Consider the following 20907-nt stretch of genomic DNA (forward strand, 5'->3'; position numbering starts at 1 on the left):
CTACCTGTATCTTAATGCAAGCAGCATGGGTAGTGTTATCAGATTTTTGGTGTCCTCTATGCACCATCCCCACAAATGTGCAATAATCCAGCATGAAACCTTTACTGCACTTTTTGCTGAAATTTCCTGTAATAAAGACCAGCAAAACATGCTCTGTCACCTTATTTAGTGTCTGGTCTGGTCCTGCCACCTTCTGTTTTGTGCAAACAGCCTGTATTGGGTGGAGCTACTGAACCCTTCCCTTCTCTGCACAGTAATGATGTCCCAGCTACCTCCACCAGCTAATATCTGGGTTTGTAAAGGCAGCAATTGGATCTGTAACTGTTGAGGCTATTGAATCAAGTTTTTGCCAAAAGCTTTAAGCCGCCCTGCCATCTTTTACTATTTTCCTATTTTTTGCATTAAGAATTGGATACTTAATTGCAAAACTGTTAAATTTCCTGCAAGTTCAAAATATGGTTCTAATTGTTGTGTACTGTTGAGGGTGTCTTTTTCATTCTAATCATGTACTAAAATACAAAACTAACATTTGACTTGCTCTGCAACAAATGCATCTCTATAAAATGCGCAGCACCAAAGCGCCACAAATCAAAGCTATTTATGAGCTGCCTCAGAAGCATCACCCTTGCAGAACCTCTGCAGGAAAGATGAATGTTCAATTCCTGCGCTACAAATGCAGGAATTGAACATCGTCTACCCCATCCCCAAGCCTGATTGGCTGCTACTGGCCACCAAGTATGAAACTTTATTTTATTAAATAAGCCGCTAAGAACCGCACAGTCACCGCATGTTACTGGCAGTGTAAAGGTTAAATAACGATATAGGAGAGCACGTACAGCTGGCAAGAATACCAATGAGATGTCAGAGAAATGCTTTTAGAGCGATTCCTCAGAGGCTCTTTATAGATTAATCTTTCATTGAAACAGACCGTTCGGAGGATCTCTAATGATAACGGCGTTCCTGCGTTCGGCTAGGCTGACACAATTGTTCTCTAAATGCAAAACGAAGCTCCATTAAGGTCCCAAAATTTTACATAACCCATAATGTGCCCTTAACCATCTTAGTGCTGCATCTGCTGAAGCACATGCATTGTTACCTCACAGTGAAATGTGTCCTCTGTACAGCACTGCGGTATAACCAGAGCTATAAAAATGTATAATACCAATGTGTGGCTGTGGGGGGACATTAGAGTGTCAGCTCCTCTGTACAGAGGCTGATGTGAGTGGCTCAGTGTTCCCTGTACAGCACTGCAGTATATATCAGAGTTATATAAGGCTTAGTTTACATGGACTGTTTGCCCGGCTTTTACCTGAGGCTTTAGAAGCCCATGTTTGAAACTCCTATGCATTCCAATGAGGGGCTAACCTAAATTCAATGGGAAACAGTCCATGTAGACTAAACCTTAAAATAATGTGTGACTTTGGGGGACATTAGAGTGTCAGCTCCTCTGTACAGAGACTGATGGGACTGGCTCAGTGTTCTCTCTACAGCACTACAGTATATGTCAGCTCTAAATAAATGTATAATAATAGTATGTGACTGTGTGGGGACATTAGAGTGTCAGCTCCTCTGCAAAAAAAAACTGATGGTACTAGCTCTGTGTTCTCTGTACTGCACTGCGCTATATGTCAGAGCTGTATATATAAATAAGGTAAGTAAATAAAGCATTTTTACAGCCACTTGTGAAGTGATAAATTTCACAGACGATTACACATTTACAGCGGAGCTCTACGATTTGCACTTACAAGTCCAATAAACGGTTCATCTCAATTCAAATCGTAAATAATGTCTTTACAAACCAGCTTAGTACTCGTTAGAAGTGACGCACGTTGATTAAAAAACGAGACACAAATCAGAAATCCGAGTGGTGCAGGAGATGCGCCGAAGGCCGGCGGGCATGCTGGCACCACGCAGTCGTTTATAGACTTATCCGTACTCTCTTTGCTCGAGGTGGATAATCTGCTCCGCTGAAATCTGCTGGCAGATGCGTAATGAAAATATCTGAGATTATGTTTGTTCGGATGTTATCGGGAAAAAATGCAAATCCACAAAGACATTAAACTTCACATGTTACACCAGAAGCTTAACCACTTCCATGCGGGCCTGAGAGAGAAATAATGAGCAGAATTAAATGGCATCTAAAGTAGATGCAACCCAACGGGAGGACATTGCATTCTTGTCCGATTCCAGTCCTGTTGATTTCCTGCAGCCTCCTTGCAGTCACAATCATTTCATCATAGATCAGTAATATTCAAGATGAGAGATACGCAAACAAATTTTGTCACCGCCCTGAGCCCTCCCAGGTGCTCTCTTTTCCCATTTACATGGAGGTCTATTCCTACCTGGCTTCTAGAGCAAACCCTGTGACACCTGGGCCAACCATCACACCAGAGCTACATGCAGTAAACACACTACTTGTGTGACAGCCCTTAAGTTAGAGACCTCTTTCTCTGCTGAGCAAACCGGAGTCAACAAGACAATGCCAATTAACCTTTTTTAATTTATTGCTAATAAAAATCACTAGCTGCGGTGACAGTGATGTGCTTCTTAAACCAAACCCCTTGAACATAAAAAAGTGCCAGCATAGCCTCAGTCCCTAGTCCTTAGCACTAACAAAAGCAACTGGCAGAGTTATGCAAATATCAAAATTCTTTTATGAGTGGACCATCCTAGGTAACACCCATATGTATTGTTGAAGCTCCAACTATGAAAGGGGGGGGGGGGGGCAGGCAATGACAGGCAGGCTACAGAGGGAGGGCTGGATGATGCTGGATCCCCCTGCCAGGAAATGAGTCGGGCTCTGATTTGCTGCAGCTTCTAATGAAGGAAATCACAGTGCGCTGTGAAATCAGAATACCAATCCCAGGAGCCAGTACAACTGTGCAGGACTAGAGGAAAGAGGCAGCCCCACACATGTAATAATAAAGTATTCTGGGTTTTTACATTTACGGATGACACAGAATTACTTACAGGGGGCGTAGAACATGACCAGAGCGTGCTTCTTCTTCTTCAGAGTCTCTTTGAAATCGTCCCCCAGGAGGTGCAATACACTAGATGGCTTGTCTTCCCAGGCGGGCTCTGGAGGGGGCGGAGCTTCAGGGCTGTCACAAGAACATGCATGTTAGTGCACAGAACATACAAGGCATTGGTCTGAGATCCGGGACTTCTGGTCAGCACACAGACAGAACCTCAGAAACCTCATAGAGACCTGAGACCTGATAGAGAACACAATGACAGAGATGAGATCTCTGGTGCTGTGCTGCTTCTTATTTACTATCCAATCACAGACTGGAAACTTGTAAATGTTACATGACAGCAGAGAACAAAGAGGTCTCCTTCCCTACCACACACAGATGTGCTGTTTGACCGAACCACAAAAATGTCAGGATTGGATACAGATTGAACAAAAATACAAATATCTGTACTTGTAAAAATATATTTATATACTTTTTTCCTAATCTGCGTATTTAGCCGTTTTTCACGGAGTTCAGCTTTAAGTACCATATTCCTTTCTGTATTTATTGTGCATTTTACACAAAGATTTGATCCAAATAATTAAAGCCGAATATGAAACATCAAAAGAAAACAATAAAATAAATATTAAAATCGACAAAAAAAAGTGGCCACTGAAAATGTCAGAACTGGAGGACAATGACTGGAAATGATGGAATAAAGCAAATAAACATTTATGGCATAAAATTATTGCTTCTGGGGCGGCTCACCATCAGCCATCAGTATTGTTCTGTTTATAAAATGTCTGCAGGGATAGTTGGGGGGTGGGGGGGGTGGGGGGGGAGAGGCAATTTTCCAGACACCCCCACCTTCCCCAAGGCCCCAACTGAGAGAATGGCAGGTGGCGCAGGGGGATGCAGGGCTGGATATTTGGGGCCCCTCACTTCATCTGCTCAGGGCCCCATTTTGCCTAAACCCTTCTATGAATATTCTGTATATTACATCTGTATACGAGGGGTTAAATAATAAAAAACTAAACTAATCACAACCCTCCAGAGAAGGCAAAAAAAAACATTCCCTATAATAGATGAATTCTAGTTCATATTGGTGTTGGTCAATGTCTCCCATTTTCTCATTAGACTTTAATGCTATCACAAGGGGGGCCCAACAAGCTGCCCCCTATGTAATATTATACACTATATAGAGTGAGGGTGGCTTTTTTATAGAGGCACCAGAGGTCCCTTAATGCCTCCCCTGCATCCGTTCCCCGTGCAGGTAAATGGTGTGCTGACTGACAGGTTGCATGAGCTGGAATCCAATGGCTCTGAACCTGGAAGTCCCAAGCGCTCTCAGGTTCATTACTTCCTGCAGAGATCAGCTAAGTAATAATAAATCCCTTCTTTGCTCACCATCATTCCACCAATGAGGGCCATCCGAGGATCCCTGGGAGCACTGGCGAGCCCAGAACACTGAGAAAGAGTTGGATTACAGCATCATCATCAGTGGAGGACATAGCCAACAGGAGCCCACAGTGCAGAACTGGCTTGGGGCTCCCTTATGGGCCCCTGCTGGCTGAGGAGGGTCCAGGCCCTCATGCAGCGACACACTTTGCACCTTTCTATGTCAGTCCCGGCTTCTGTATATTTTGCATTTTGACAGTTGAACAAAATGCAGATTTGCTCTACACCCTGATATATTTTGTGTTATACTAGAGAACCACAAGAAGAAATACGATTCCACAATGAGTCTCACAATGTCAATGGAAGGCATCTTACTTGTGCATATACTCTACAATCTTCTGCTCCGTGCGCAGGTTTGGCAGTGTGTACTTCTCCTCGCCATTCTCAAAGTACTTCAGGGTTGGGAAGCCAGAGATTTTGAACCGCTCTGCCAGAGGCCTGTGAATAGTCGCATCCACCGCCGCCAATACTCCGGCACCCTGAAACAATAAGAGGTGGTGATCAGTGGCAAGCCGGGAAATTGAGACAACGAGAATGATATGGGTCTATTTATTGTACAGTTCTGTGTAATATGTTGGAGCTATATAAATACTATAATAGGTCAGTATAGAAGATTTATAAAATAGCAGAAACTTTATGGCAGGGTATACGTAAAAGAGTGTTGATCACCTTTGTGTTTTAATCTTTATGAAATCTATTATTTTGACTTCCCTGTATACCCTCCATCAACATGAAATTATTCCAAAAAACAATTTCATTATATACTTTATTATAGAACATCACTAGGATCTCCATTTATAAAAAAGGGAATAGACATTCCCTCAAACATTCTCTGGTGGGAATCTTCCAGGTCCATGTGTTTACATGGCAGTAACTGATTCCCATCAGGGAATGTTTGAAGGAATGTAAGATTCCCTGGTTTATACATAAAGCCCTAAGTCTCTTTGTATTTTTATGTAATGCAGGCAGATCATGTGGGAGAGGCCAGTAGGGTACAATATATAAAAAAGGCGGCAGCCAGGGACAGTCAGGCTGGGCATGCTCCAGCCAGGAAATAAGGTGGTCTCTTTGACTTTGCTGCAGCCTCTAAGGCACATTGTAATTTCAAGCAGGTATAACTGATAAAAGTTCAGCTCTGGGCATAAATAAATCACACAGATTAAATCAGCACTGTATTCATTAAATTTATTTTTTATTAATCATGGTAGGAACCTGAATGTGACTGGATATCAGCCTTCTGTAAAGCAGGGAATTTTTTGATTGACGGTGAAAATTGCAGCATAAATCGGTTTTATTTTATCTTTTAATTAGCCGTTAATTACGAGCCCTGCAAAGTGCCCGATTTTTAAAGCAGCTATTGCCAGGTGTTGTTACTGTGTAAACTTCAAACCTCCACCTCACAGTTAATTTCCATGCAATCGCAAGACATGCCGCACTTTACCCAAGCAGGCTGATCTTCGTGTAGAAGCCTTCAAAATTATTTATTCACTTGATTAGAATTTAAGTGATTAATGCGGCTCGGTGTACCAGCCAAGCACACGGCGAGCGGAAAAAACAAGCTGGGGAGATGAAAAAAAAAACCCCATCAAGCAATTTTCTAATAAAACGGTGGATTTCTGCATTTCTCCAAATATGACAAGTTTAATTAATCCTAATGGCAAACAGTTCTCCTAATAAACAAGACGCTCGGGCTTTTCCTGTAATATTCTCTGACGGGAGGCGTTCGGGTCTTGGCACGAGCAGTGAATTAGCAATCAGCCGACGCACGGCACAATCTCCTTGAGGATCCTTGGAAGAGAAGCGACTTGTTCTCATTAGTCCATTTTCTATTGCATTAGCCGGCTTCTGTCTGTGAAAACCTAATGTGCCATCAGAGCCCTGAAAATAAAAATTCCCCGAAGAATAATAAATATTATGAAGCGCTAACAAGCCGCAGAATGGGTGCGCTTCACAAACTACCCAAATCATTTCTAAAATTCTAAGTGGGACTTGTGAGTCGTGAGGATGTAATCAGCCTAAAGCCCAACTCCAGCTTATTGAAGACCCAAATCACCCTCCTCACTCATGAATTTTGTTTTGCAGCATACTTACCTCTCTTGTGGGCATATTTAGTCTGGTTAGGTGACTATGGAGTCCTGTGCCACCTATCTTGGCCTTAGCAGTGGGTGGTTTTAAAAAAATGCGCTCATGCAATGTCATACAGCTGTTTCATGCAGCATTTTGCTAGTCTCAAAATAGATACGCCCTCTCTGGGGGTGCTTCCTTGACATCCTAGACTCACACGAAGTGGGGTACCTGACCCTGGAAGTCATTCAAACCAGAAGAGAAGCGGAGCAGGACCTCAATGCAGAGTATAGGCGGAGGGCAGAACCAGAGAGCAGCTGAGTATTCTTGCTTCTCCAGTTCTCCATTGAGCTGCCAGGAGTGAAGTAAAGTCCTCTGAATTGATGAAGGTTTTCTGCAAGGGCAACTTTTAGAACCCAAGTCACTCCAAACCACACGGACGTATCTATCTGAAGTCAAAATTACTTCATAATGATATGCAAAGGTGTGACACAAAGCAGACGACAGGAGCTGCAATGGGGAGCTTCCAGGCACTGTTCGGTCCAGCCTTGGCGTGAAGTCCTGTTTGGTTGGGGAGGGGAGACAATAGCGAAGTAAAGCCACCCCCTGTGCCTAGGCACTCCTGTTCTATATCTCCATACCTGTATTTCTGCAACATGAGATCATCTAAGGCACCAGCTGCCTATGTTATACTCACCAGATTTCGGGTGAAATTCAGTGAGGTCACTACTGTGCTGTTCACTGTTTTCTGACATGAGAAAGCAAAGCTCTGTTTCCACCAAGAGTGCAGAACAAGTCAGCATGGCATATTTGTAATGGGGAGACTACAGGCAATACTTGTTCCTTTTGTCCTGAGCTTGTCATTTTTGTGCACAGCCCTCACAGTACAGGTCCTCTTTAGGGATCTACGTCTGTGCCTATCAATCCTATACAGGGGTCCTCTGGGTCATGAAGGTCAGAATCATTGCTCAGCCCCTCAGTTATAAGAAACAGTGACTTGGCTGACCTCATGTATCACCTGGAAGCATGAAGAGGGACTTACAGCCAGAAAAGTAAAATGGGAAAGTAAGGAAGGGGGGGTATTAAGAGGCAGCCAATACGACAAAGACAAGATCCAGGAAATTGTAAACTAAATCATAAAGACTCTTACATCTTCCGCATGTAACTTCTCAGCAGCTTTCTCATAATCCGGCTTCATTTTCTTACAATGTCCGCACCCTGCAGAGATAATTATATTATTAATTCACATTGCACCCTCATCTGTCACAGTGCAGAGCAAAGAGATACAAGAGTAATGTACATTGAACTCATGCAGCAATACCAATACACAAAGAAATGACAGCCTTTCCCATACGTATCCTCCATCTAGAGGGAAGGGGTGTAACACGTTCCACAAACAGCTGTATATAGTGGAAGTTTTTTGTCATTCTTCTCTATGGACAGAAGGCATGAGAAGTGTTCACTGTTGCACATTCACCATCTTTATTCATATTACCAGCTTTATCTTTTGAAATATGTTTTTTTTCTGCAGTGAAACCTCATTAGCAATATAGAGAATTTTGAAAAACCTACAAAACTTTTCTATAACATGGAAAATAAAGGAGCTGCAGGAGGCGGCTAAGCCGCAGACAGAGACGATGACACGACGACTTAGAGGTGACATGACTGAGCTCTTCTGACAGGCTGATGTAGGTCACCAGATTCCAACTGTGACACTTACCTGAATCTGCCACTTTGTCTTAGAGGAATGCGTCTCACGGCACAATTGCTATTGCGGACAGGAGCCTGTGGGGCTCCAAGTGATAGAAGCCCCCTGGGAGGGCCACAATGTCGCCCCATTCCAGCTTCATGGCGGTCTCTGGCAGTGCCGCAGAACTCCTTCTTTTATAGTCATTTTCCTCAATTAGTGACTTTTATATGGCCACCTCCGGGGTGAAATATTAGCAGGAAAATGTGTCGTTTAACAAGAATCAGAATTAGCATAAACATTGTTCCCGCGCAGCACCGGGAGAGCACCGCTGCTATAATCCCCCAGCACGAGGCAGCAAGGATTTCATCATTACATTTCAATCTATTCTTCATGCCGCAAGAGATCTAAGTGCCTAGCTGACGCCTGCAGCCTCGCGCTTGGAGAATTCACACCGAGATGTCCATTTACCAGGACAAAGCACGCCTTTAATCAGCAGAACAAACAGGTCCATTTTAGGATGATCTTCCCGGAGATATAATGCTGCTGGTGACAACATTTGTCACCGGTCTTATCAGTCTGGAACCTGGGGACTGGTTAAAGAGGAACTAAACTGAAAAGTGCCTTAAAAAAAAAAAAAAATTCTCTGGCAGGGCAGTCCGATCCATCCGGGGGTGGCTTGCATCGGGTCTTGCATCGTCCTGGCATCCATCCTGGAGTCGGCTATCTGGGCACCACCATTTCTCCTCTTCCTCCTGGTTCTTCATCCTACGTCACCCGACCCAGGCGCGAGATCAGGTGACGTAGGATGGAAAAAAACTGCGCATGCGTGAGTTTGGCAATTTTTTCTCTTGGCTCCTTCTGCGCATGCCCTGAGATCGGCACCAAAGAGCCTCCCGAGATGCTTGACGTAGGTATCCCAGGAGGCTTTGTGCTCTTATTCATTCTTGATCGCCTAGGCTAGGAAGCGGTGCTGCACAAAATGTTGTACTTTAAAAAAAAAAGAGGGGTTGTCTACCCTTTTATGTAAAATGAAATTTCTGATTTTAGGTACGCTTTAAGCACAGCTATGGGCCGATGGCTTTTCTATCAAAGGTTCCCCTCCCCACCCCCAAACCAAAGGCTGTCCAAATGGTTTATTAGATAAGCTAAATGAACCTTTCCATTTAAATAAAAGCAGCTAACTAGGGATTATTGTTAACACCCTGGGTGCCCAAAGAGTGACCCTTTGGTACTTTGCCCCCTAGACCACTGCAGTCTCTAGTAGGGATGGGAGCAAAAAAAGCATAATTTCTACTTGAATCACATAACATCCCAAAAACCACAAGTATCTCCGCAGCCTCTGATCCTCACCCCACTGTGACAAGTTGCAATGCTTTTACCAAATGCCTTGTACATTTCAACCATCTAAATATTGATCATGTCTCAATTTGCTCTCCTGCCCCTCCTCATCACCATCACCTCGCTCTCCTCCTCTTCCTCCTCACCATCACCTCGCTCTCATTCTCCTCCTCCTCCCCATTATTACCATCACCTCGCTCTCCTCCTCACCATCACCATCACCTCGCTCTCCTCCTCATCACCATCACCTCGGTCTTCTCCGCATAATCTTCATCTTATAACCTTCTAGACTGTCATCTTGAGTCAGATCATCTACCTTGAATTTACTTTACTTTAATTTACTTTTTTTTGACACATTTTGTTGCTTCTCACATTTTATTATCCAAGTGTTTCTTTTTATTTGCTTACAGATTCTGTTTCCATTGAGGTAAAAAAAAAAATCACATTACAGCGTTGAACTGAAAATTTGTGAACAGAGATATTAGATTCCCACAAATAAAAAAAAAAAATAGGGCCAGACAATTCACATATTTTACTTTGACACACTTTTTAGAGCAAGATATGATTTATCCTATGGGGTATGCTACAAGGTCAATCATCTTATGGTCTTGTGTTTAGAACCTTCTTTACAATGGTTTTCACATATTTTTTTCATTATAATATTTACTATATGTTGTAAATAAAAATATTTGTACTTTCTGCATGTAATCATCTATTATCCTCAATCTATATCTACACATTTTATAGACACAACCTTGGAGTTGCCTTAAAAGTCCCCTTAGAAATTTTCTAGTTGTTTAGTGCCAATAAGTATAAATACTTATCTTCCACCTTTTGTCTGGAACGCGATTACAAGCCAAGGATTCTACTAGTTGTGATTGATAATTTGAGCTTTTTTTGGGCAGGGTCCTCTCCTTCTCCTGTGTCATTGTCTGTATCTGTCTACTTTTTGCAACCCTTATTTAATGTAAAGATTGGCATATTATGTTAACACTTTAAAAATATAAATTATTACTAACATATATGGGTTGGGACACACAGGAAGATTTTTTACAAGATTTTTATGGACTTACATGGGGCGTAGAACATAACAAGGACAGACGGGTGATCCTTGATAAACTCATCAAAGTCTGCAACGCTCAGGTGGTGGACTGCGCTTTCCTGTTCTGTCCACGGAACCTCTGGGGTTTCAGGGGCTGGCGGCTGTGGACTGCGGCAAAAAAGGCAGAATGTAAAGAATTTGGCTAGAGGGAAAATCCAAATACTTTTCTCAGTTTCATATACACTTCAATTCGCTAGCAATATGTCAGAAAACCTGGACGAGACCTGTACAAATCACAAATTGGTGGTTTTGGCAAAATCAACCACCATCATCATTATGGAAAGAGGAAACCAGAAGCACCACTCATAGGCAAAGAGACCGAGCGTGTGGTTCCAGGCGGAGTACCAGGAGATCGCTCAAATGTTACTTTATAGCTTCTAAGTCATCACTAACAGGATACCACAAAACCACATAATCACAGTGTACAACTCGCTGAGGCCTAAAACAGTCATAGTGGAGTCAAAAACTTCTAATAATGCCAAGGAAATCACTGTTCAGCCCCAACACATCTATCATTAGTTGGGGAATAACCACGCTGCTCTTCTGTGAACCCCAACACTTAATCCAACCAGCTAGTCAGCGTTATGTGACTGCAGCACTCACCAACAATGAAAATTAGGCTGCAGAAATGTTTCCCAGGAAAACAGTGATTGTGATTCGGTCAGTACAAATCCTTTGTCACAAAGCTGAACGTTGGGCAGCAAGAAAAAACAATCAGGAGACAGCTAACACCTTAGTACATGCGCCATGATCAGGAGCCACAGTTCACTTCTAAAAAATACAGTTGACCCAGAAGACCAATTGTGAACCAGGTTATCTTTGTCAACACCACTACCTAACCTCAGCAAAGGAAACAAATTCCCACAGACTCCCAAAAAACTTGTGAGGCATGTGAGTGTGGGGGTGACATCATGTTAATATAGGTGTGATGGTCATAATTTTGGCATGGGACCTCTGGAAGCTCACATAGGTGTGATGGTCAGGTGTCCACAGACTTTTGACCACATAATAATTTGATGAGTGTTTTTTTTTTATATAGGCGACAGGTCCTCTTGAACACACCACTCCACCTCCTAGCAGAATTCGACCGTACAGTGACAGAATCAGCATTTCCTGTACAAATGCTGCAGACCGCTCCTGGTTTTTTTTTACCCTGCTAACCTTCCTGGCGGGCAGGATGCGATGAGCAGCGGCTGATCAATCGATACTGTCTATAGGTCTCAGTGCTGGGGAGCAGCGATAAAACACTTACTTTTTTAACCAGTCGACGATGTCCTTGGCAGTTGCTCCGTACTTCTCAAAGTTGAACATATATTTTCCTTTCCTGGAGAAAGACAAAAATGTTTAAAAATATGAAAAGCTCTAACTGTAACGTGTCATAAATCAAGGAATATAGTGTAGCTGAAGTTCAGGACGATTAGATTTTACCTTCCTTGTACTTTTTCAGCCCTCATCAATATATTAATGAAACACTTAAATGAAATGTTTTCGTCTTCCTCATGTACTATTTAATATACCCCATGAAGTCTATTATGAGTCTCAATGCTTTTATATGCAATACAGGCAGATCATCGCTGGTGGGAGGGGCCAGCAGGGTGCTGTGCAGAGCTTTCTGAAAACATCCCAGCACCCTGCCCCAATATTCCTCTCAAGAGTGTTCAGCCCTGAAGATGAAGTGGGCTAGTTCATGGGAGGAGTTTTGCAAATACAAAAATGTCTTCATGGCTGTCAGTCTGGGAAAGTGGGTGTTCCTAGGCTTTCAAATCCCCCTACAACTTATTACTATAAACGTCTTCAGTTGCTGCGGGTTACCTAACTGTTCCTAAATTTTTTGAAAAAACGTGGGCGATTTTAGGGTGGACATTGAGGAACAGAACCATGAGCACCTTAAATACTCACTCAAAGTAGAGGATGGTGGGATAGCCCTTCACATTATATTCCTCCTTCAGTCTTTCAAACTCCGGAGGGTGGACATTCAGTCCCGCTAGAACCTGAAAGGTGGAAATCACAGACTCAAACCATGGAAACAGAAGCCACAAAATTGGCCAGAAACATAATAACCTTTGACCCGAGCCTTTAGAATCGTCTTTGGTTTGGATACCAATTATAACATTTTTTAACCCAATTTGCCCAAAATGTTTACTTACAGAGGTGACAAAAAATGGCAGCTTACATGGAGGACCAGTCATGGGAAATACATTTTTGTACATCCTCTATTCTAGATCAGCGGTCGCAAGTGGTCTGCAAAAAAATTTTGGTGGTCCGCGGCTCTGGCTGGTGTGCAGCCGAGCGGGGTCAGGAGAAGGACCCTGTATGGGCAGGGGGGCGCATGGGCCAGAGCCGCGGCCCAATACCCCCCGTACAGAACGCAGGCTCGGGGAAGTGGGCGGGTTGTCTCTGAACTGACTTTACAGTTACTGATGCTTGTACACCTGTTCCTTGACCTGTCAGGGTATAAACTGGTTTCATTTAATGCCCCCTTCCCAGCAGAACATAATCATCTTCACTTTGCTCACCATTGCTCCAATTGGATAAAGTAATCAAGGAAATCAACGAGAATCTTGCATATGTACAGCGCTTGTTGGCCATCGTCCGAACCACTGTCCTGGCAGATCCACAAACCAAGGACAACTAATGATCGTAATGAAAGTGAAGTGGAGAGAACGCAGCGGGGTGCCACTCCGTCGTTCTCCCCCTCCGCTCTCCATAGAGCAGAACGGCAGTGTATGTACAGCACTCGTTCATGCATCGTGTAGTAATTTATCCTGCGGTCATTTTGATCTTGAAAGATCCTTTCCAAAGACAAATATTGTTTGTGAGTACGTAGCCTGAGGTAGGATCAGACCTGCATTGGTATCAAATGATTCTTCGTGACCCCTAGTGGTTGGCACCTTGCCAACTACTTGATCACTCGCCCCACAGCACTGGCTGTGATTGAGCGATTATCTGCATATCTGACAGCGTGTGGCAGTGAACATTCACTGCCAACCTCATTCATTATCTTTGGGGCTGCCGTGGGTAGAATCTACTTGTAAAAGCTACTGTCTCCCTTTAGGCCAGGGGTGTCAAACTCAAATACACAGGGTTGATGACTCTTATTGGCCCATATGGTACCCGCATTTTTCCAGCATGTTGACAGGCTCTACTACTCATCCCCTGCTTGCCATCACCGTGCCTCATCAATGCAAGGCAACACAAAAAATAATGAAACCATACTTAACCCTCCTTTCTGCCCCGCTACTGCCCTACGTTGCCACTGGGAGTGAAGAAAAATGCACAGCATCCTTACGTCCTATGCAAAAGCACCGCAACTTGGAAACTAACCAATCAGGAACCCATCACTGTCACATGGCGTGGATAAAGAGCCTATCAGTTTTCAACTGGGTTATTTCTTTTTACCACCATGGCAGAAAGAGCAGATAACATGCGATGTGAAGTTGTTGCACTGCCCTGCACAACTTAACCCGGTTTACCCCTTTGAACGTTACCCAGCTCAACTGTAGCCCCACTCCAGAGCCAGAGGAAGCCATGGCCAGCCTGGTGGTGCCCAGTGTAGTCCTGGAACTAATACTGCTCCTACACACTAGATTGTGCGAGTCCTGAGCAAACCCCAGGCTGGGAAGGTCATCACTGGTGCTTTCCAGTTTAATTATTTTACCAGTTGAAGGTCAGAAATGGTTCTTGTAGGGAATATTATCCTAAAACAATCACCAGAGACCCACCAATCAGCCTGGCATCAGACTACAGACGCAATCAGCTCTGGAAATAACTAAATGAACTACAGCAAACAATTTAACAATCAGCATGGAAGAGTAACCAAATAAACGTGAGAGTGCAGGAGAAGCCACAATGCAGTCAGTGACCCGTCACATTGTTCCAGGAGAATTCTGTGCCCGAAGGAGACAGGTCACACTTCATACCCAGCCCCGTCACATCAAATCAGGATCTGAGGAGACAGCCCGGGGCCAACGCAAGGGTAACCGATGGACACAGAGAACTAAAACCAGCTCATGGAGTTCCCAGAAAATGTTTAGGAAGTTATAAAACCTGACAACAATGGAGATAAAGTTGTGATCCTGGAAAGAAAAAAATCAGAAATCTATGCCACCTTGTGCTGGGCTGATCTATGAAAACCAACCCGCAACATCCTCTGATCACCGGGTGTCCTATAAACGTCAAAAAAAAAAAAAAAACATCATGCATGCACACAATAAGAATGTGATATGCCCCATCCTTCACCTCCACCGACACTCCCCGCCAAGGTATTTTTTAAGTTTTAGTTATTTTGTCCAATATTTTATTTTAGGGGTCTATTTAGAACTCGGTTTATATGACATTCACCAAACGTTTCGTGGTGATGAATCTTACATGGTCCACGTGTTTCCAATAGCAGTGATTGATTCTCCATCAGAAGATGTTTGGTAAATGTCAGATTGTTTTGCAATTATCTTTGCAATACAATGACCCTGATTCATTAAAGCTCTCCAAGACTGGAGAGGATATACTTTTAGCAGTGAAGCTTGATGATCCAGCAAACCTGGAATGGATTTGGTCCAGGATTGAAAACAGGATTTGGTAACAAATAGTGACTTTTAAGAAATCCATTCCAGGTCTGCTGGATCACCCAGGTTCACTGATGAAAGTGTATCCTCACTAGGCTAGGAGAGCTTTATTAAATCAGGCTCATTGTAACAGAATTCTAATTTTGTGGTTATTCTAAACAGGAAACATTACAGAATAACTGTATACTTTATATCTACAATATAGGTATTTGTTTCAAACGTTGATCCACTTATATAAAAGCTGTGTTTTTTTTTTTGTATTCAATCCATAGAAAACTAAGACCGCATCGCCAAAAATATAAAAATTACTCCGGTCCATAGGGGGCGCACAGGTGAGGGAGCTGAAGGGGTTAATACAGATTTGTTCCCCTTTCTACCTCCTTCTCAGGTGTATTATCTGGGGCTCTTTTCTGGCTGAAATTTTAAAATTTATTAGCAAAGGCAGCAGAATTGGAAATTTTACAGCTTATCGCTATCCAGGGAGTGAATTTGATCTATAAAGACGTCTCAAAACCAGATGCCTCCATCAACAAATGCAGATAATCGGGTTACATTCCCGTTACTGTGTGAACAAGGGGCCCTGTGTATCCAGAGGAATTCCCTTTCATCTCAGCAAAAATAATGGATTTCTCCCTGTCAATTTCAATCTTGGGAGTGCTTGCATTTAGTACCCAGAAATCGATTTAAAAGACAAATTGCAAACATTGGTGTTAAGATCCAGTCCCATCAAATATTATTACAGATCATGACAATAGTCATATAATATATAAAAGAGAATGATGAATTCCCTACATCGCCCTTTAATATCAGATTTGTCATTTTTCATTGCTTTCATTATTTCTATATTCCCATTAATAAATAAGGGATTATTTTTGGTCCCAAAAAGACCTGGAATGGGTGAAAGTAGCCTCAGTATTCCTCAGGAGCTTATTATAACAACTTCTCAATTGGCTCCAACATCCATATTTATAAAAAAAAAAAATCTAATTTTTGATGAAATTTCAGCCAAATTAAAATTTTAAATATTGTTTATCCTTTAAATTACCAATAAATATTAAAGTTTTTATATCATTATACATTCTCCTCACACAAATTTATCAGATCTTTTCTTATATTAAATCCCCAAGAAGTGGTGAACACAACAATCTGTTACTCACATAGGTGCCCTTTAGCTCGGTGGCAGCCTGCTGATACACTGGCATCATCTTCTTACACACGCCGCACCCTGAGTAGAAGACAGAACTGTTAACCAACCATAAGGAAAGAAAAGCAAATAAAAGCAGAGTGGTGAAGGAGAGACGCCTGTAAAAGATTGTATATAAATCTGTGGCCAAGTACTTATAGGATAGGATTGTATATTGAATGGGGATGTTATTTGATAATCCCTACTGAAAACACAGACATACATAAATCATCCCATAAATTGTGTACTAGCAACCTTCCTTTTCCTCATTTCCTATTTTCACTTTCCTCTTATAGCAGACCTGGCAGGGGTCCACATACAGTACAGAGTACAGACTAATAGCTATAAAAATCTAGACCTAGTGCACTCAGGAATCAGCAATCCTTCAGGCAATGCCCCATTATATTCTAAGAAATGCCCTCCTTTCAGACTAAAGATGCTCTCCTCTGATTTGGCGCTATATAAATCCTGTTTATTAATGATAATAATAATAATAATAATAATTTATATATCTGGGGCAGACCTATTTAAAGTCCTAAAAACAAACTTTTAACAGAGTGTTTAACAGCCTGTTGGCAATTTATCTTATAGAGCATGTGCAGTCAGTGTTCTCCCCAGGTCCTTTTTGGCAGGTGGTGCGGCACCCGGCACTTTGCAGTAACCACCCGGCTGTTTTTGGATGGTTACTAAAAAGTTGGGTCACAACACAGGGTCTGGCACCCACCTACAGCTTCCTCCCAGCCGGCTCAAAAAAGTTTCTGGGTTGAACACTTTATGCAGTATATACTTTTATCATCTGTAAGATGTGCATAACAAGCCCAAGAGACAAGAGAGGGAGTAACATCAACAAAAACAGCCCTGTAGAAGGTGAAGAAAAAGTGGCAGTGATTGTGGACCAAGAAGTAAGTAAGGTATAATGAGCGGGTAATGTCAGACATCCTCCTGGCACTACCGACCCACAGTGGCATAGTTCTAATCTAATCTTTATTTTGAGTAATTGAATCACCCATAACATTGTCTCCATCCCCCCCATCCCCTTCTTCTTTCTCCATGACCCCGATTTTTCCATTTCCATCTTTTATTTTCTTGTATTCATTTAAGGATAGTTTAATTGGAAATTTTGTTCAATCAGAAGCCGTAAATGAATCCCAGCATTTGTAATGCAATTGTGCATTATGAGCATGCATTCTGTCCTGCAGACCTTACACTGGAATGGCTTTTAGTAACATTGTAACATACCTCTATTACCACTATAGAAAAATAAACAATAACAATGTATAGTGAATGTATGATGAATGAGGTCCTGTGTGTTGCCACTACCCCCGACACTCCTGAACATACAGCATATGTACTATCCAGGATGAAGAGGTCCTGCCTTCATCACAGAGAGGGAGCCACAAGTCAGGACACATGATGATCCAGAAGAAGGAAGGAAAGTGAAGAGACAGAAGCCGAGATCGGGACAATCGCAGCTAATTAGACATTTCCTTCTTCCTTCCATAAATTGTGTAGCTTCTCCTCAGACAGCACAATAGTCCCTGGAGAGTGCGGGCAGGGCGCCATGGGATGTATGAGGTTTCCAGTGGCGGCTCTGTGCACCTCCAAATCTCACATGGCGAACAGCATCCCCCCGATGGATTGGAGGAGAAAATTGACCTATTATATCTACGTCAATGCTGAGCCTCCACCAATAAAAGGAAAGCACCGAGAGGTCACTCACATGGGGCGTAGAACATCATGAGCAGCGGACGGTCCTCTTTTTTCAAAAGCTTCCTAAAATCCTGCAAAGACAACAACATCATTCATGGAGACATTCACAGCGATTTGTACAATATAGGAAAGGCTGTGTGTCTGTTGTGTGTGGGAGGGGCTGCAGAGATCTAAAATTGGGCGGTGCCAGAACCAGACACCAAAACTAAACCAACAATGCCTCAAACATTTACAGGTTCATAGCAAACCAAGGAGCTGTGCTGGCTGGCCTTGTCTCCCAAGTCAGTTTAAGGCTGAACATCTGGCAAAAAAGGGCGATATGCACAGTGGAACTGAATCCATTGACTGTTTTCAGTCATGTGATCTGGGAACCCCTTTCAGAAGGCACAGAGGGGCTCCTGAGCTCCCTGGCTCTCAGACTGGTCCAAGCCAAGGCTGGAGGATAAACGTACACTTAATTGCAGTGGCCATCCCTGTCCTCTCCTGTAAGACTGCGTGCAGTGTTAGACTGACTGAAAATCCTTCCTTGCACAGTATAGGTGATCCTTTACAGAGAGGATTATGGGTAGTGGATATTGCAACAGATTTGGAAATCAACAACTGCACTAAACTTTTATCTACTTGGAGTTCAGCTTGAAGTGTGAATGGCGTGCGTTATTAAAGCTTGGGACCCAGAAATGAAATGTACAAACCTTCTCACTATCAATATGAACGACATCTTTGGCCTCTGGATTCTCCTCCCACAGCGGCGCCCCCTCTGGGTCTTTCAGAAACGCTACAATGGACTGGAAGACAAAAAAACCTGCGTCAGGACAAACTGCTACTACCCAATGGTGACAAGTATTCGGGTAAGAGAACCTGTTATCAGAACTCTATAAATCTTCACATTGAACACCAACTCCAACAATTTCACCAAATTACCAAGCTAGTTGGAGCTATTCCTGTACTCATCCTACAATTTACAAAAAAACACGGCCAATAGATTGTGAACCTGGACCGTCCGAGATACTGTTTACTGGACATTGTACTACAAAACGAGCAATATGGGGTCCTCCTCCCCATGGTCATTAATATATATTGTCACCTCCTATAACATCCTCCACTTCTATATGGCTTTTCTAAGGCTTCCCACAAGATTGAAGAGTGCTCACGGGGATTTGCCCCCATTGGCAAAGCCAGGTTAGATGTTGGATGAGAAGAACTGGCTCACTATTCCAATTCATCCAAAAGTTGTTAAGTAGGGTTGAGGTCAGGGCTCTGTGCAGGACACTCAAGTTCCTCCACACCAACCTGGTGACTCCTTGTCTTTATAGAGTGGGCTTTGTACCCCGGGGCACAGATAAGTCCATTTGCAAACTTTCCATAGCTTGCCATACAGTTTGACATGCACGGCAAAGAAACAAGTTCACTTTAAGGTTAATCCAACCAGGAGTATATATTTACTTTCATTTTGCTCTCCTGCCACCTTGATTGGAATGAAAATAAATATTGGGTGCTGGGTAGGTATGGGGGTGTCATATAATTTATGCTACTTCTTCCTGTGTGGTTAGAGATTGGTCCAGTGTTGTCACATAGGAGTGGGTGAGAGTCCTGAGCTCTATCCAGGCTGACTCAACTCTTGGGCAATGTTTTTCTCTCTTTGACCTAGGATGAATACACTAATTTACCATGCTTTACCTATGGTATGTTGTCATCTTAAAACAGGAAATGTGTTAGCACTTTCCTAATCTCCATTATGGACAAAGATGTTTCGTAATCCTTAAAAACAGTTGGGAACAATCTTATATTTGTACAACACAGGAATTTATAAGCTCACCGAATATCCATCAGCTTCCCGCTCCATCCCAATATTCCCTAAACAAAGGATATTTACCTTGTGCGTTGTGGGCCGGTTGTATTCTGTATGGAATGTTCCATCCCTGGAAGATAAAAAAACAACCATCATGCTGGCTGCACACGAGAATATTAGAACATTCATCCTGTATGGTACAAGAGGCCAGGACTGGAAACCTCCTCTGAGCACTTCCGGGGCTCGGTACCATGACTAATCCTCACCGACCTTCCATCTCTAGTCCAATCTGGAAGTCTTTTATCACAAACTCGTCAATTAATAAGCAGATCTTTAGGCTCTTTCTTTAGATTCAAGGTTTGGTCTGGGGTGACCCCAATTGTCCTGAAAACAAAAACTATGGAGAAAGGAAATATCTGCATAACCTGGAAGAGGAGGAGAAATAGTGACACAGACCACATAGGATGGCTCCTCTATATTCCCTCCTAGACAGCCATTTATCATTTGCACACAGATGGCCCATTCTCCACCCCATAAGGAACTTTTTGCACCTCTTTCACCCCATAAACCAGTCCACTACATTTTTATTACTGCACTGTTAAATACAAACTACAATGAATAAATATTCAACTAAAGGGGGATCAGTACTTATCCCAACAATCTCATCATTGGGGACACAGAGCATAAAAAGAAACCTAACAAATATGCTCACTCTTAATCTGTATTAAACTGATTGGTTAATAACAGTAAGGGCCCCACCTTCCGAGGAACTTTCTCTTTTCCCTGTATTTATACATAAAGCCAGACCATTAATCAATGATCCTACAACACAATCACTCGGCCCTTACTTGTAGTGAAGGAGCTCCGGGCCATTCTTCTTCCCAGGGTCCACCTTTAGCTTCTTGCACAACTTCCGTCCTTCAGAGTCCCTGAGGAAAACCAATCGCAGAGTTACTTAATTTCACCCTTTGTAATAAAGTGGATGTAAACCCAAACTGGAGATTTCCAACTTTTCTTCATCCCTTTCCCATCTCACTACAATTGATCACTTGAAGCC

General features: G+C 42.8%; 1 protein-coding gene across 1 annotated transcript in view; it reads right to left on the minus strand.

The window, feature by feature from the left end:
* The window catches only part of PDIA5 (protein disulfide isomerase family A member 5), a 41214-nt gene that overhangs the window by 10271 nt on the left and 10036 nt on the right, over positions 1-20907 (minus strand). Inside the window, exons 4-14 of the mRNA XM_072417907.1 lie at positions 20699-20779; positions 19935-19980; positions 18754-18846; positions 18072-18132; positions 16326-16393; positions 12506-12597; positions 11859-11930; positions 10578-10714; positions 7627-7694; positions 4728-4891; positions 2971-3101 (exon numbers count right to left, since the gene is read on the minus strand). Coding sequence (XP_072274008.1) covers positions 2971-3101; positions 4728-4891; positions 7627-7694; positions 10578-10714; positions 11859-11930; positions 12506-12597; positions 16326-16393; positions 18072-18132; positions 18754-18846; positions 19935-19980; positions 20699-20779 — 1013 coding nt within the window. The remainder of the gene's footprint in view (positions 1-2970; positions 3102-4727; positions 4892-7626; positions 7695-10577; positions 10715-11858; positions 11931-12505; positions 12598-16325; positions 16394-18071; positions 18133-18753; positions 18847-19934; positions 19981-20698; positions 20780-20907) is intronic.

Source organism: Pyxicephalus adspersus, chromosome 7, assembly GCF_032062135.1.
Source record: "Pyxicephalus adspersus chromosome 7, UCB_Pads_2.0, whole genome shotgun sequence".
Taxonomy (NCBI): Eukaryota; Metazoa; Chordata; class Amphibia; order Anura; family Pyxicephalidae; genus Pyxicephalus; species Pyxicephalus adspersus.